The sequence below is a fragment of the Agaricus bisporus genome (genome assembly GCF_000300575.1).
Source record: "Agaricus bisporus var. bisporus H97 unplaced genomic scaffold AGABI2scaffold_1, whole genome shotgun sequence".
Lineage (NCBI taxonomy): Eukaryota > Fungi > Basidiomycota > Agaricomycetes > Agaricales > Agaricaceae > Agaricus > Agaricus bisporus.
The window spans coordinates 982,965-996,439 of record NW_006267344.1 but is presented as its reverse complement, the minus strand read 5'-3'; the positions used below and the strand labels follow the sequence as shown (position 1 = coordinate 996,439).

The 13,475-nt window shown below is 47.7% G+C and overlaps 5 protein-coding genes across 5 annotated transcripts; 4 read left to right on the top strand and 1 right to left on the bottom strand.

Moving 5' to 3' along the window:
• Positions 1–154: 154 nt before the first annotated feature.
• On the top strand, positions 155–2,227 carry AGABI2DRAFT_189422 (hypothetical protein). Its single transcript, XM_006454052.1, has 9 exons — positions 155–247; positions 296–318; positions 374–502; positions 552–614; positions 669–1,046; positions 1,097–1,195; positions 1,250–1,637; positions 1,684–1,788; positions 1,841–2,227. Exons 1-5 carry the CDS (start codon positions 176–178, stop codon positions 889–891), a joined length of 510 nt encoding a protein of 169 aa, XP_006454115.1. The 5' UTR covers positions 155–175; the 3' UTR covers positions 892–1,046; positions 1,097–1,195; positions 1,250–1,637; positions 1,684–1,788; positions 1,841–2,227.
• A 134-nt stretch (positions 2,228–2,361) lies between these two features.
• AGABI2DRAFT_196887 (hypothetical protein) lies at positions 2,362–7,141 on the top strand. The gene is made up of 13 exons (XM_006454051.1): positions 2,362–2,489; positions 2,543–2,766; positions 2,813–4,130; positions 4,180–4,274; positions 4,326–4,671; positions 4,726–4,879; positions 4,933–5,006; positions 5,063–5,158; positions 5,204–6,186; positions 6,242–6,453; positions 6,510–6,680; positions 6,732–6,971; positions 7,025–7,141. Exons 1-12 carry the CDS (start codon positions 2,367–2,369, stop codon positions 6,815–6,817), a joined length of 3,882 nt encoding a protein of 1,293 aa, XP_006454114.1. The 5' UTR covers positions 2,362–2,366; the 3' UTR covers positions 6,818–6,971; positions 7,025–7,141.
• Positions 7,142–8,166: 1,025 nt separating this feature from the next.
• AGABI2DRAFT_132833 (hypothetical protein) lies at positions 8,167–8,490 on the top strand. The gene is made up of 2 exons (XM_006454050.1): positions 8,167–8,257; positions 8,313–8,490. Exons 1-2 carry the CDS (start codon positions 8,254–8,256, stop codon positions 8,477–8,479), a joined length of 171 nt encoding a protein of 56 aa, XP_006454113.1. The 5' UTR covers positions 8,167–8,253; the 3' UTR covers positions 8,480–8,490.
• Positions 8,491–8,588: 98 nt separating this feature from the next.
• Positions 8,589–10,834, bottom strand: AGABI2DRAFT_196883 (hypothetical protein; the record flags this gene model as incomplete). The annotated part of the gene is made up of 3 exons (XM_006454049.1): positions 8,589–8,882; positions 8,939–9,911; positions 9,963–10,834. The coding sequence occupies 3 exons, from the start codon at positions 10,832–10,834 to the stop codon at positions 8,589–8,591; spliced, it is 2,139 nt and encodes a 712-aa protein (XP_006454112.1).
• Positions 10,835–10,858: 24 nt separating this feature from the next.
• On the top strand, positions 10,859–13,030 carry AGABI2DRAFT_213813 (hypothetical protein). The gene is made up of 7 exons (XM_006454048.1): positions 10,859–11,660; positions 11,711–11,926; positions 11,976–12,323; positions 12,378–12,390; positions 12,447–12,484; positions 12,540–12,765; positions 12,829–13,030. Exons 1-7 carry the CDS (start codon positions 10,868–10,870, stop codon positions 13,007–13,009), a joined length of 1,815 nt encoding a protein of 604 aa, XP_006454111.1. The 5' UTR covers positions 10,859–10,867; the 3' UTR covers positions 13,010–13,030.
• Positions 13,031–13,475: the final 445 nt, after the last annotated feature.

Below are 13,475 nucleotides of genomic sequence, written 5' to 3'. Positions count from 1 at the left end.
ATCGAGCTACTTGGAACGATGATGTCAACATGATCAAATCAGGCAGACAAGTTGCCGCTTGGAGCTTAATGACACTATCGAATGCACGTGACGAAGAAGTGACTAAGTCGAGGAACGAGGAGCAGGCCGAGCAGCTCCAAACAACTTGTCTTCCTCTCAATCTATTTGCCGAAAAATGTCGATCACTCATATTAACTCTCTATCACAGCTCAACCAAATCCTTTCCAAGTCCAAAGAGAAGCTTTCTGTAAGCTACCCCGCGCTGCTAATGTTTGTAACTCATGATTTCGAATAGGTTATCGACTTCCACGCAACATGGTCGGTTTACAGCAGAAATCTAATATTAAGACAACACAACGCTGACCTGGAATAGGTGTGGTCCCTGCCATACAATTGCGCCTACCTTTGAGGCATTGTCGAAGAAATACACTGGCGTCAACTTTTTGAAATGTGACGTGGACGCTGCTCGCGATGTTGCGTCCATGTACTCAGTCTCGGCCATGTCAGTATCGGACCTCCACCTTCCGTTCATCGCTGATTCTTGAGCAAAGGCCAACTTTCATATTTCTAAAGGGAGATAAAAAGGTGGATCAAGTGAGAGGTGCTGACAGAAAGTGAGTCCTCGTAGATTACAATTGTCTTTCGAGGCAGCTGAAATGAGATTGCAGTGGGCTAGAAAATACGCTGAAGAAGCATGCGTCGTCCTCCACAGGGACGTTCTCTGGCGCTGGTCAGACACTTGGTGGCCAAGCAGCCCCACGAGATGTAGCGAAAGATGTGCAAGGTGGTGTCAACAATGCAAGAGCCAGAGTTACAAATTTGGATCCGCAATTGAAGATTTTCCTAGGCCTTATCGCCGCCTACCTCGTATTCTGGTACCTGAGCTCGTGATAAGTAGATACCATCCGTATAAGTGTATTTTTCCAGACTATAATTGTACATAAAGGATAGCAAGTATTAAATGCACCGTGGAACTTTTTGATTACATTTCGTATCCGTCTTCTAAGGAAAAAATGGGTTTGGCAGGAGCATTCAACTTTCAGGTACTTTTGGCAACATCAGCATTATTTCAAACGTATGAACCAGGGAGGCTTACGAGTACCCCAACCCATTGCCATCCAAGCTTGCCGAGCCGCTAATTCCTTGGCCTGTTTCTGGTTTTGACCACTCCCTTCTCCTTTAACCTGATTATCTACTATTAGATTGGTAAGAAATAACAATGTACTACCAAAAAAAAAAAGTCACTCACGGCAGCACTGGACATGCCAAGTAGGAGTGTGATGAGGACCTTCGCTCCGGGCTGGATACGTCACAGTATAACCTCTCTGATGAGCGGTCATATTAAATTGGGCTAATATCTGGAAACCTCTAGCGTTCGTCATTGATGGTGGAGATTGCGCTTGTTGGTAGAACCCTGATGGAGGTGGGGGCTGACTCGGGGGAGGGATGTTCGGAGGGGGAGGTGCCGCTGAGAAATTTGAATTTGATGGCTGAGGTGCGCGTGAGGTATTCCCTGTGGGTAAGGATGGTGTAATACATCCAGGATCTAGAGTCTGCGAGACCCACTCCTGAATCGATCCTATGCCATTTTGTAAGAATGCGGCGCCGATATATTTACTGAAGAATGATTTCGCTTCCTAATAGAGATAAATCTTCGTTTGTGTTAGTTTTTCATACACATACCTCTGGCGAATCGAAGAACTGTCCAGGAGCGTATCGTATCTTCTCTTTGAGCCCATATTCATATAACAGACGATGGAAATCAAAGGGAGGGTGTTGAAGTTGTTCCTATAGAATGACTCTCAGGCGGGCCTGGGAAGAAGGGTACGATCGATGATACCTCGATTTCATCGGCAGGCATGACTGGTTTTTTCATGAAGTAGTGATAGGTGATAGCCTGTTCTAAGACACGTTCGCCGAGGTGCACCAGACGCCTGGGCTCTCTGAAATCATCTTGCGCCGGGGCTAACAAGGATTCGTGTGTAAATACGGCCAATACCATATCCATATCATTTATAGGCGGAAGAGGGGGGAATCCGGACATATGGATGCAACAGTTGAAGGGTTAAGCAGCGAAGTAATTATCAGCCTTGATAACAGATGTGAATTGATCTAGAAGATTGTCTTCCCAAAGACCACAGGTGAAGCCAGAAAGTTCCGATATGCACAGCCTTTTCCAAGGGGAAAGATAGTGCGGTTATATGATGGAAGAGCTGCTGGGTGCACCTGAAGTGGGAAACGGCGCAATCAGACGCATCGCCGCAGTTATATATATCTCATCCCACTTTCACACGCCACACCCTATCACGTGAGTAGCGCGTTCTAACATGTTCTTGCGTCTTTCTGGCGCTCAAACCCACCGCAAAATGGCGACACAGGCCTCCACGCAGGCCGTGACGCACCCCAAGGCTGGGCCTCTAATACCCGAAAGGTACCTCGATGTACCATCCCAAAGGCTCTACTACTTCAGCGTTGCGGCATTGTGTCAGGTACCAGTCGTTGTTTAGTATAACCTATGCTGTCGCTGATCAAAGTTCGAAAGGGAATTAAAATATTTGAATTCCTTTGGCCATTAAACTGGAACGAAAACCGACTCGCACTTTGTCGAAAATGGATACTTGTCGATTTTCTTCTCGTGACAGCACTTTCTCTCTTGCGTATTCCCCGCCTCAATTACAACAAAACCACTATCGCTCTATCCATTTCGTTCATTTGGTTCATTGATGGACTCATGTTCGGTGGTATCAGTTTGAATGTTGGTTCGCAGTTGTCGAAAAGCTCAAGTGCGCCTCATGTCGGGTCATCTGGTGAGAGGTCTCCCCACTTCCATTTCAGGCGTTATTCATCGGACTTCAGGCACCTATGAGGTATCTAAGCCTCAGCAGTTTTCTTTTCTTGATGTTATCGCGCCTTTCAGCCTGGGCCTCATCAAGAATCCTTATCTTGGCCGTGATCAGCACCTGCTTGGACAACATACTGTGCGCATGTCGCCCATAAGCACTGCCCAACTGAATCCCGACACCAACACTTATTGTCTTACACATTCGCCAGGTTATGTCCTTCTTCCAATTCTATTAAACAATACCAATGTCGCTGGGCTCAAATATTCAATCAGCCCACTTAATGCACCTATGGAAAAGGCTTTCATTGATGTCACTGCTAAGCATCTTGAGCAGACCCGACAAGAGCACCTTCGGCTTACTACGACAGCTCCACCACCTCCCACTACCGATTACGAAGACGAATACGACGAGGACGATGATGATGACCCGATGATGGATCAGTCGAAGCTTCAAAAATCACAGTCCCTAGTTTATCTGCGAATTTCTCGACCTGGAGTCATACAATTGGAGGCGGTTTGGGATGGAGTCCACAACGAGGCGCGGCTGGTTCAGCCTTCGGCAATGGCTGTTGTCTCTTGTCCTTCTGTGACATTTGTGGATGCAGCTGGTCGAGATGACGCCGTTCGGTGTGCAGGACAGGACAACAGCATGGACCTTATGATTAGTGTCAATGGCGTTCCGCCTCTCAGTCTACGCTGGCTCAAGACGATTAATGGAAAAAGGGACCAATACCTGGTGGAGGGGATTGAAGATGCACATCATTCAGATTCGTTTGTCGAGAGCAGCGGCGGTTCTCAAATTGCAATGAAACCGAATTTTGTCTCACAGAGTATCAAGATACCACTGTCCATCTCGCTCAATGAACCTGGGACGCATCTATATGCTCTAGAAGAAATTGTAGATGGACAGGGCAATGTGATGCGTGTTGGCAGTCAGGAAGCTTCAAATGAGGGTGGAGTAGCGAGCAAAACTGAGACTACAAAATCATTCCTGGTCTTGCGTCAACCTTTAATTTCATTCAGGAACTGCAACACACAGCATCCAAAACCGCTCTTAATTGGTTCTGAAACTGAGCTTGCAATGGCGATGCAAGCAGCCGATATATTTGACGCTCCTTGGGAGATATCATTACAGTATCAGCCGCCTCGGGAATCACCAGATGGATCCAAGGCTGACCCCAGGCTCAAGCCTTGGGGGAAGCGCCTTAAGATACAGGATAACGAAGACGAGTATACGCTACGAGCCAGCACTCCCGGTGAATATACGATAACTGGTATAAAGGGCAAGGTACATAAGCTTTTCGTGCAAAATTACTTCTACTTATTGGCTACTATAGCATTGTGTCGGGGAAGTGCTTGCACCTGATACATGTTCGGTCGTTGAGAGACCTTTACCTTCTGCTCAGATTGAGTGGAAACGCATTCATGAGTGGTGAGCATTATCTTGCATGAATCAAGTTCATTGGTGACTGGTATCTTACAGCTCCGGTGATATTGGCGTCTCCGCTTCTTTGATTTTGCATGGGACTCCACCTTTCCAAGTGCATTACAAAATGCAACGAGACAATGCGCCTGCCGAGGAACGCTCCAAATTCTTTAGTAGCTCGAGAGGGGAATTAACGTTACAGCCTGAGAAAAGTGGTCATTACAAATTTGCATTCGTAGCTATGAGCGACGCAAATTATAGGAAGGTGGAATTGCGGGGACCTAGCATTGACCAAATCGTCCATCCGTTAGCATCTGCTGACTTTGCCGAATCAGCAACTGGAAAGAAGGCGGTTATTAGCAGCTGTGCTGGAGACACTGTTGATGTTGATGTTGATCTTCGGGTATGACTTTGAGCTCACATGTGGGCATCGGGATCTAAACATCTTAATTTTCAGGGAACTGGTCCATGGAATATCGAGTTTCAAATCATTGGTCCCAACGAGCCAGAAACCTTCCGTGTTTCCGACATCGATACACCAAAGAAACGTGTTCAAATCCCTATTCCCGAGGAATTACGGAAGAATGGCGGTCAATTCGAGATTAACCTTCGTAAGCCGGAAGATGCATATAATCCAAGATATGAAGTTGACGCTGCGTTATAGTCAGTGCCGAAGATAGCTATTGCAAAAGGCTAGTATCTGTTCCCGGTATGGTCGTCAGCGTCAAACGCACTTGGGTGAGTATCGGGGGATATATAAGTCTATGGGAATCTGATAACGACAATCCCATCAGCCTACAGCCCAATTTTATGGAAAAACTAAGCTTCGCCGTGTCACTATTACCGAGGGAGAGCACGCCAATCTTCCTCTCCGATTGTCTGGTGATGGGGTAAGCAACTCGTGACTTTCAGCAGCCGATTCTCAATATCTCTAGCCCTGGCGTCTGAGATACCGTTTGAAAGGAGACAAAGAGAGGACCCTCAGCGCAACGCTCCATTCACCGAACGACAACCTCAGAGTTGCTGACAAAGGAACTTACGAATTAATTGGAATCGGTGACAGTCTTTGCCCAGGAAACATTATCTCTGATGCTGCCACCTATGAGGTTGACTGGATTCCTCGTCCATCAGCCCAACTGTCACCCTCAATTGTCGCAATTCACGACCCTCATAATGGTTCATACATCCTTTCCCCAATTTGCGAAGGCGTGAGTGGTCATGTCGACCTTGACCTGACCGGTCGTCCTCCTTTCCAAATAATGTACAATATCGCCCAAGATAACGAAATGGGTGGAACAAAACTGATAGGGCAGCCCACATTCAATAGCATCCAACCCCATACAAGGTTCCAGTTGCAAACATCTGCACACGGAAGGATGTATTACGAGGTCAAGCAGATTGGTGATACTGCATATCCGCTTGTCAAACACAAAGCTGCCGTCATTCCTCGTTCTGATCGACTCTTATTCGAACAGCAAGTTATGCGACGGCCCTCTGTCCGATTTCAAAATCGTAACAGGATGACTTACTGCCAAAATGAAGCTTTTACACCCTTAGACCCTGTTTCGAGCGACGGAATCCTTCTCTTCGAAGGAACTCCTCCGTTTACGCTCACGCTTTCCGTCAAGGACATTGCCGCGAGTCATGTCGAGACTCAGACGATTGACGTGTATGACTTTATTTGGAAACTTTCTTTACCATCATACCAGTTCAAATCCATCGGTTCTTACCTGGTGACTCTTGAATCAATCACAGATTCTTCAAATTGCGTGCAGTCAGCTTTGGACCCAATGTTTGGTTCAGTCTGGATTGACGTCGCCGAGACGGCTGCTATTATTCCTTTCGAGAGGAGACAAGATATCTGTGTAGGCGATACTGTCCAATTTCAGCTCGAAGGTATTCCTCCTTGGACTGTTGGGTAAATTGAATCTTTTCTCTGTCCTTAACATTGATTGAGTTGACGATAATCTCAGATATCGTACCAATAATAAAGCACATTCTCAGGAAGTCAAGACATCGCCGTTTTCGCTACTCCAATCCCATCCCGGGGAGTTGGCCATCACTTCCATCGCTCACCAGCAAAAAACGTGCAAGGCATCTGTTACAGATCTCCGGTACAACGTACACCCTTTGCCGTCAGCTCAGGTTGGTCACGGGAAACGCATAATACAAGACATTCACGAGGGTAAGCCATGGTGATGTGTTTCATGTGTCAATACGCTGAGCGGAATCATTTCGCAGGTGACCAGGCTGAAATAATTTTCACACTTGTTGGAGAACCTCCTTTCACGTTTACATACCAGCGCTCAGAACTAAGTCCCAAGAAAGGTGGAAAGCCGGGGAAAGTTTTAGAGACGCATACAGTCTCTCGAGTTATGACTCGCGAATATTCCATATTTTCTGCGTTAGAGGGTATGCGCTTTATTCCCCATTCAAGGGCACGACTGATACCACCTCTCTTAGGCACATGGACGGTGACCTCAATCGCTGACCGTTACTGTCGCTATCCTCCATTACAAACTGAGTTGGACGATAAATCTCACCAGTAGATGTCGTATTTTTCTATTTGCATGTTCCATAGTAGCTCACGCTGCAACGTTATCTGTCACTGGGACGCTCTTTAATGTATTCAATGCTAGATCACAAAATGTCATCAAGACTAATTTAATTAAACTTGGGCTGAAGAAATATAGAACCATTTTGAAACTGGAGAACATGTCAATCAAGAGTCATAGAAATGGCGAAAAAGGACGTACTCGAAGAGTCAATGGGAACAGGAGGCTTCCTAGAATCAGGAGGCAAGCTCGTATAAGACGGATCGTCCCTCCTAACAAAGCCAGGAGAGTTTGCTATGGTGATGTTGCGACTGCAAAACATTGATATTGAGGAGCCTAGAGATAGTGAAACCACTCACATGGAAAGGTCGTAGCTAGGTGTCTTGGCGGGAGTCTCGCCAGTGATCAAACGACGCCATGCTTCGTGACACTCGTGGATAATTTCAGTAGCGTACTTTTTATTTTTCGCTTCACCAGAAAAAGCGAAAGTGTTCTCGGGTTTGCCATCAGGAATCTTGTAGATCCTGCAAGGAACGATGTCAGCTTGACAGCCAACCGAGAAGATGAAATTATCGTTAGTACTAACCTGAACCACTCGTTAGTGGCCCGAATTAGACCAGGAAGATGCCTTTCAACGTCTTCGATGTCATTGAGTTTAGAAGCCAAGGGGTCCGTTACATCAACTACAATGACCTTCCAATCCGTCTCTCCCTCGTCGAGGAGAGCCATAATACCGAGAACCTTGACCTGCTTGACCTGTCCAACTTGTCCGACCTGCTCGCCGATTTCGCAAACGTCGAGGGGGTCATTATCACCCTTGGCTTTAGTCTCGGCGTGAGATTGGGAAGGGTCCTCCCAAGTCTATGACGAAAAATCGATGAGCAACTCTCGGAAAGACAAGATATGGGCTTTGAAAAACATGCCTGAGGGAAAGCACCGTAGTTCCAGATATAACCGTGGTGGGGGAAACAATTCCTAACATAGCGCAGACGACCTTTCCTGATATCCTGCTTGATGGGGTTGAAGGACTCTTCTTTTGAAATTTCGAGCTTGGCATTGGTCCAACGGGGGACTTCAACAATCATGTTGAGGATGCCGTTGCTCTGGTCGGCAAAGAGAGGGATGTCGTGGAATGAGGAAACGACAGAGCCATTCTGTTCAATAAAGACGCGATGTTCTGTCTCACGGGCGGAGATTAGGCTGGGTACAGGAGGGATGGAGACGGGAACGAACCGAGCGTGTTAGGGGCGCCGATGAGGCGTGTGGTATATTCTGTGAGAAGGATGTGAGCGAGGAGCAAGGGAGAGAGGGGGGGAAGGGAGGACACGTACGGGAGGACATGGTGGAAGAAGAAGAGGAGGAGAGGAAACGGAGGTGTTGATTGAGTCGAGATATAGGGAAATTGTTTTGTTGACAAGAAGTTATTCTGAATGACTATAATTGGCTCCTGATTAGCAATCGCGCCATCGATAATCGCCTTCCGACGCACCTTGGCAGCAAGCTGCACAGCTGGCGACAATCCCGCCATTTTTCCTCTCCTATCACTTGCTCGAGTATTACACGCTCGCGAAGTCGGTCTCTTGGGCTAACGCACTACAGCTGAGCCGTGTTGCCGAACTGCAAACAGTACCGACTTACAAGTTGCCAGCCAAGTAAGTAGAGCTCGCAAACAAATTTGATGGCGTCCCTCGTTAAGCCCCACCATTTAAAAACATGGTGGCAGTGCTATCCTCAGGTTTGCTTCTTTTTACATACTCTTTACATATTACACTATTCCACCCTCCGCAAGAACCCCTTTGCCACTCGCATGGCCAACAGTGGACTTTGGTGCCGAAAACTCCCCGTTAAAATCCAGCCTTAGCAGTAGCCTCTCGACGTGTCTCCGTGTCTGTGCCTCCGTACTACCCAGATTCTTCAACCCACCCTGAACGAGTGATTGATTGGCGATGCTTGCATTCATCATCATCGACTTTGATCCATCTATCCCGATAGAGAACCCTTGCTGCGAAGTCATGTCCGTCAGCTGTTCATAGAATGATACAAGGTGATGACGTAAAGTCTGTTGGAATAAGGATATGGATATGTTACACATGCAAGGGAAAGACCTGGCTTCACCTGGTTCAACTGGGAAACAGATCGCCACCTCTCCTGAACTAGTGCTCCCACCCGCTCATTCCCACTCCTCAAACTCCCCTCAAAAAGGAGAGCCGGGAGCACGTCGCCACCCCATCGTTCGACTTGTGCCACAAACTGCTCGCAAGACTCTAAAATAGACTGTAGAATGGATGTAAAGCCTGTGTTGTTCAATAGGCAGCCATTTTGCAGTCGATCTAGATATGCTGTGTGGATTGTTCGTAAGCTCGTAAAGTCGAGATAATCTTCTTCCCCTGGTGGCCGTTGGATGTTACTAGCCGACCCAGTCCCTTTGCCCAGCTGTTCTTTAAGTTTGCGGAACTCGACATCGACGACATCGGTCATGATGTAGCCGAGGAGCGTGTCCAAGAACCATCCCATGTCACGCACAATTCCCCAGCCACACCGTAGGAGATTCTTTCTCGCCTCCAGGTCTTCTACCGTGCCACCTTCGCCCAAACCAGTCCATCGCCTGCGAGCACGTTGGGCGTTAGACAATGACGTCCAGCAAGCGTGAATTCGGGTATGATTTTTCCGCAGAGCAGAGAGAAAGCAAAATAGCGAAGAATAGGTCGCGAGATCGGTCTCATCAAGAAATAGATCCAAGGGCCAAGAGATAGAGTAAGATAGAAGAAGAGGCGTTCCAAGAAGGTGAGAATGAAATGGCGACCAGTCTGCACTGACAAATTGTGTGGAAGAGATATCTGGAGCTGCAGGCGAAGGAAATAACGGACGGAGTGGCCCTGAGGGAAGAGAGAATCTCAGACGTGCCAAGGCGGGGTCTTGTTGTGCTGTGGTGCCGAGGGATGCACGAAGGAGGGCTAAATTCAAGTCTCGTTCCCGAATTACGGAAACTGGACCAGATTGCCTCGTGAGTCGAGAAACTTTGAGTCGTTCTATCTCCCGGATAAGAGCTAGGCTAAACTCTCCGTTCCTCAGTAGGAAATAGTTGCCCCTTTGAAGGTCAATTTTAGAAACCGATAGAACCAGAGAGTAATATGCCTACAGCGAATCGACAGCTTCTTCTACGTCCTGTCTAGTGAGAACATTCATCCAAAGCCATTCACTGACGTTGACGCGTATCTGTGATAACACACGATCGAAAGCGTGTTGATCCTCGGGAAGCACAGATTCCAGTAGCTCGGTATGTTTGGATGCCAGTACTGCAGGAAGTTGTTTCTGCCACTTGGCCGCTTTGACTGTGGCAACAGCACGACCAACATATTGGATAGAGTCGCGCGACTGAGCTGAAATGCATGATGGCAAAACACCATCTGTAAGAGCGTAGTTTTGAGATGCAAGCGGGTCCGTAGACGATATCGAGCCATGAACGATAAAGGCTGTAATTTGAGATCGCCAGACACGCTGGACGGCGACAGATAAACGGGAAATGATACTTGCGATGCGATGGACACCGGTGCGTGCTCGTAACAGGAGTAGATCAATGAGAGGACCCGGTGTCCACTGCTTTTCTGCCTCCAGCTGGTCGACAATGTCAACGAGAGCCGCGAGAGGAGCATCCCATTCCGAGAATAGAGCGCGTATGGACGAGAGAGGAACGAAGGCACCGTTGGCTACAAGGATGGGGTCACGACCTAGTACCTTTGCTTCTGTCTCCACGACGAGAGACTCGTATTCATCCCTTAAAATGAGGCGCAAGGTTGCGCAGAGAGCACAGATGTATCGCGATGATGACCAGGACAAGCGGTCAGAGGCGGCTTTGATATGGCGGTAGCGTGAGGCGATGAGCGCGAGGGACTGAAGCGCCTGTTGTTCTCCTGGATGAAGGAGAGGAGCGAACGCAGGATTGAGGGTGGCGTCCGCTGTAAACAGAGAGGAGTCGTGGCCCGCGAGGACGAGGAGCAATTCAGCAATCATGTTGCACCGCTAAGTGATTTCAATCTCACATCCATGGCCTCCCCGGCCATTCCACTCGAGGTACCCATGCACCATGTCTCCACCTTCAACAACAACGGCAGCGACGACGCATTTGACCTCTCAGAGGACGATCACACTAGTTATGACCTCGCAGAAGCCGTGAGACGCGACGTCATCGTCCCTAACGCTTCAGCTAGTGCTAGCGACCCCTCGGGTGACATATCGACACTGAATGTCAATGGAATCGCCCCATCTCCGCATGTAGGGACGTCGCCCAGCCTTTCTTCTACCCTTTCTTCAGAGTTCTCTCAGATATCTCTTTCAAATGACGATCACGACATCGATGATAGCGTACATCCAGCGGACCATGGCCAGTCGGACACCCCCTATCCAGCCATTGTCATCGATGTCTCCGAGTCTCCTACACACATAGTTGCTGTATCTCCAGGTCAAAACTCTGCATCTCTTTCCACGTCTCCTCCACCTGGGTCCCCCTCTGCAGCATCTATTCGTTCACTCCCTCCAGAAACTATGAACCATGCTTCACAATCGGAATCCCCACAAGTATTAGCATCAGCATCCTCACCGACTATTCCTGCACTTTCTGTTTCGACTAATACTCATCAGTCGTCTCAGTCCTCAGAGAGTACCCAATTTCCTGGCAAAAAACCTTCGGGTCACCGCCCCTCGCGATCAGCTGGACAAAGTATTTTCGATAAAGTCAGAAGTAAAACCCGCCCGGTATACCTTCCACCAAAACCCAAGGCGGAAGACGAGAAACATCTTGCTGACTGGAATAAAATGATGAAACTCAGCCGTGCTACAGGTTCGTCCCCTTGGTCATCTTCAACTCCCAGCTTACGGTGCCCATTTCAGCTGAAAACCGAAGGAGAGCCCTGCAGGAACGTCGAATAGCTCGTGAACACCATATTGAAGCGTCACTACATATTTGGGAGCGGGAAATTGTGCCAGACTGGCGTGTAGTATATAAGAATCCACAGTTACGGAAGCTTTGGTGGCAGGGAATACCAACTCAACTTCGCGGAAGCATGTGGGAGAAAGCAGTTGGAAATCCTCTTGCTTTGAGTAAGGGTGAGCCGTCGGTCGCAAAGCTCTATTTTATAAGCTCATGGCTTGGCAGACCATTATCGGTCATGTCTCTCACGCGCGAAGCGTGCCATTTCCAACAATTTATTTCCTCAAGCAACTCTAGACCTCATAGAACAAGACATCTGCTCAACCCTTCCCTCTATGCATCTCTTTCATCCAGAATTTGGTCCTATGTATACAGACTTGAAGGACATGCTCTACGCTTGGGTTGTTACTAGGAGTGATGAGGGCTTGGGATATACCTACGGTGCTGCCAAGCTCGCGGGTATGATGTTGATCATTCTTCCATCGCAGCAAGCATTCAATGTTTTACGCAACTTCCTTGAACGGCACTGTATCCGTAGTTTCTATGGAGGAGAACGGTCAAAGGATGATGTAGGTGCCTGTCACCATACCTTCACGTTGATTAGATCGCTTACTCTGTGACAGGTAGAGGCATATTATAGGTGTGTGTATTCAATAAGTAGAAAGCAGCGAGACTCGCGCTGAACCAGACTTGCAGGATATTTGACACATTGCTAGCTGATGGAATGCCGAAAAGTAAGCATGTTTATTAGTCTCATTAGTTCTATCTTACCCAACACCCCTGAGTTAGTTTACTTCAACTTTAAACAACACCAATTGTCGCCTGCTGTATATTTATTTGACTGGCTGGTGACACTCTTTATCGACCACCTTCCCTTTGAAGCATGCGCGCGTATATGGGATGTCATTTTGCTCGAAGGAGACGCTTTTCTTTATCGGGCTGCATTGGGCATTCTTGCTGTCCTGGAGCCCCGGTTATTTTTTCCCGAGCGGAAAGAACTACTTGAGCTGCTGCGGTGTGTATTTTTTTAAAACCTACAATTTGCTGTGCGGTGGTGCCTTACAATTGACTCTTTCAGAGGCGAGAACAAAGCAGCTATGGATGTAGCCAGACGAGAGGGAACGAACTTAAATGGCGGCAAGTATGAGATATATGGTGTAGATGAGGAAACGCTATGGGAAAGGATCGATTCCATGCATGATTGGTGGAAAGAAAGTACGTGGACGCGACTCATTAGACGTGAGTTACCAGATGTTTAATCTATGCATATTCCATATTCCTTTTTTCTCCTCGTGAGCTGCGACTCGAAATTGAGATTCGACAAATAAAAGCAGCGTAGCTAATGATTTTAGACACCCAGGGAGCAGCGAACTACGGTTTCTTTCGCAAAGTGACTGCCCTCGGTCTGGGCCTGGAGTCCTGGGCCCTGTTTTCAGTTTTCTACCTCGTCTGGATGGCTTCTGGTGTGGCCATTCGCTCGTTCTGGATCTGTATTTTCTTCCATGTTGGCTCGTAATTTCTCTTACCCTCATATTCGAACAATCCTAGCCTGAATGGGGAACTATAAAAAGGTGTGCGAATATTTTGGCAAGGCATACAGCAACTTCAAATAACTCGACCCGACGAACTTTCGTGCTTCGGACACGATTTTCATCTTTAGTCTAATATCCTGTGGTATAGTCATTCGCTGTCTTGGCACATTAAACCAGTTCTTATGACTTTGTC